Source organism: Ammodytes marinus, assembly GCF_949987685.1.
Source record: "Ammodytes marinus genome assembly, chromosome: 11".
In the NCBI taxonomy this organism is placed as follows: domain Eukaryota; kingdom Metazoa; phylum Chordata; class Actinopteri; order Uranoscopiformes; family Ammodytidae; genus Ammodytes; species Ammodytes marinus.
The window spans coordinates 8545820-8547253 of NC_137215.1; the positions used below are offsets into that span (position 1 = coordinate 8545820).

The 1434-nt window shown below is 46.7% G+C and overlaps 1 protein-coding gene across 1 annotated transcript in view; it reads left to right on the forward strand.

Annotated features, from left to right (window-relative positions):
• Positions 1-752: 752 nt before the first annotated feature.
• sorcs3b (sortilin related VPS10 domain containing receptor 3b) overlaps positions 753-1434 on the forward strand; it is a gene marked incomplete at both ends in the record, with an annotated part of 43270 nt that continues 42588 nt past the window's right edge. Inside the window, one exon of the mRNA XM_080036258.1 lies at positions 753-1433. Coding sequence (XP_079892384.1) covers positions 753-1433 — 681 coding nt within the window. The remainder of the gene's footprint in view (position 1434) is intronic.

Genomic DNA, 1434 nt, shown 5'->3' on the forward strand with positions numbered 1-1434 from the left:
CATGAAGATGACAGCTAACATATCATGGTGTGACTTCAAAGCTCCTCTTGTTTTCTGGCCTGAGGCGCATTGTATAAGTGGCCTAATTAAAACAAAAAAGTCTTATGGTGTCACCAAGAATACAGGCATAGTAAAACCCCCTGCAGCCCTACTACACATCAACACGATATCAGCACGTCTGGATCTTTATCAGGAAGTCCATCATTTGCCCAAAATGTTTTCTAGCTCACGCGCACGCGCGTCCACACAGTTGACAGGTGAATCGGTTGTTGATTGATGCAAGCAAATTGTGTTTTTTTTCTGTCGTTTCAGATGGAAAAGATGTAACCGCAGCGTTCTGCAAAGCACAAATTACTCTGGCTGTCAACAGCTCCGAGTCAATCAAGTGCTGTTTTTGGATAACTTTTATTGGTTTACATAAATAGCCTGAGACCAAATTGAAGAAGAGAAAGAAATCTGCTCTGCTAATTTCGAAATGATTTCGGGTGATTTCAGTCATTTAAAGCATTATTACCAATTGCTTCAAACATGATCATGTACAATAAGCTCAAGCCGATCCTGCAGTCACTCTCCGTCGGCGCGTTCGTCTGACGCGCAGCGCCCTCCCAACTGGTCCCTCACTTTGACAAATTCCTGGACGTGTGCGGGTCTGCTGAATGGCTTCTTGATCGTCAAGATGATACCTTGAATATACAAGTTGAATAGCTCTGCCACACCTTTTTTCCCGTAGACTATCAGTTTGGAACAGCACCATGGGACTGTGGTCATTTTGGAGTTTTTCTCTTTTGCTTTGCGTGTTGCTGCACCTCTTTCACCCGAAGTTTTTGGCTCAAGCGGAAATAACTTCTCACAGAGCAAACGACAGATTTGATCGCCTGGAGGTTACGACGCTGGAGGCAAGTGTTATCCGAGAATCAAAAGCCCTTCACAAAGTCGACGATGGCACAAAAGTTTTAAGCGGTTTTGAAACAGAAGCAGCCGGTGCTTTGAATGCGAACAATGGCAAGCAAGTGGGGAATGAAACACAGAGTGGACTTGGAAAGCAGGCACCCATCGGAATCGAAGCAGCACCAAACTCTCACAACCGTCTCAAAATAACGGGTAAAAAGTATTGGAACATTTCCGAGGACAACCACATAATGTTAGGAAACGAATTTCCTGAAACCAGAACGAGGTCAAAAAGGAGTGTGGGCACAACATATACGGACAATGTGGATAGGAGTGTAAGTGGAGAAGCGCAGTCACGAGAGAGGTTTTTGGAGACTGTTCAAGGTGTTTCCAACTCCAGAGCCGAGTACCGGCGCACAGGGGAGGAAGCCAGAGGCTCCAGCGCGAGGCAAAGTGAGCCGCGCCTGGACACTTCCACTTTCGCTCTGTCGGGAGACTCGGCACACAACCAGGCGATGGTGCACTGGTCCGGACACAACAGCAGCG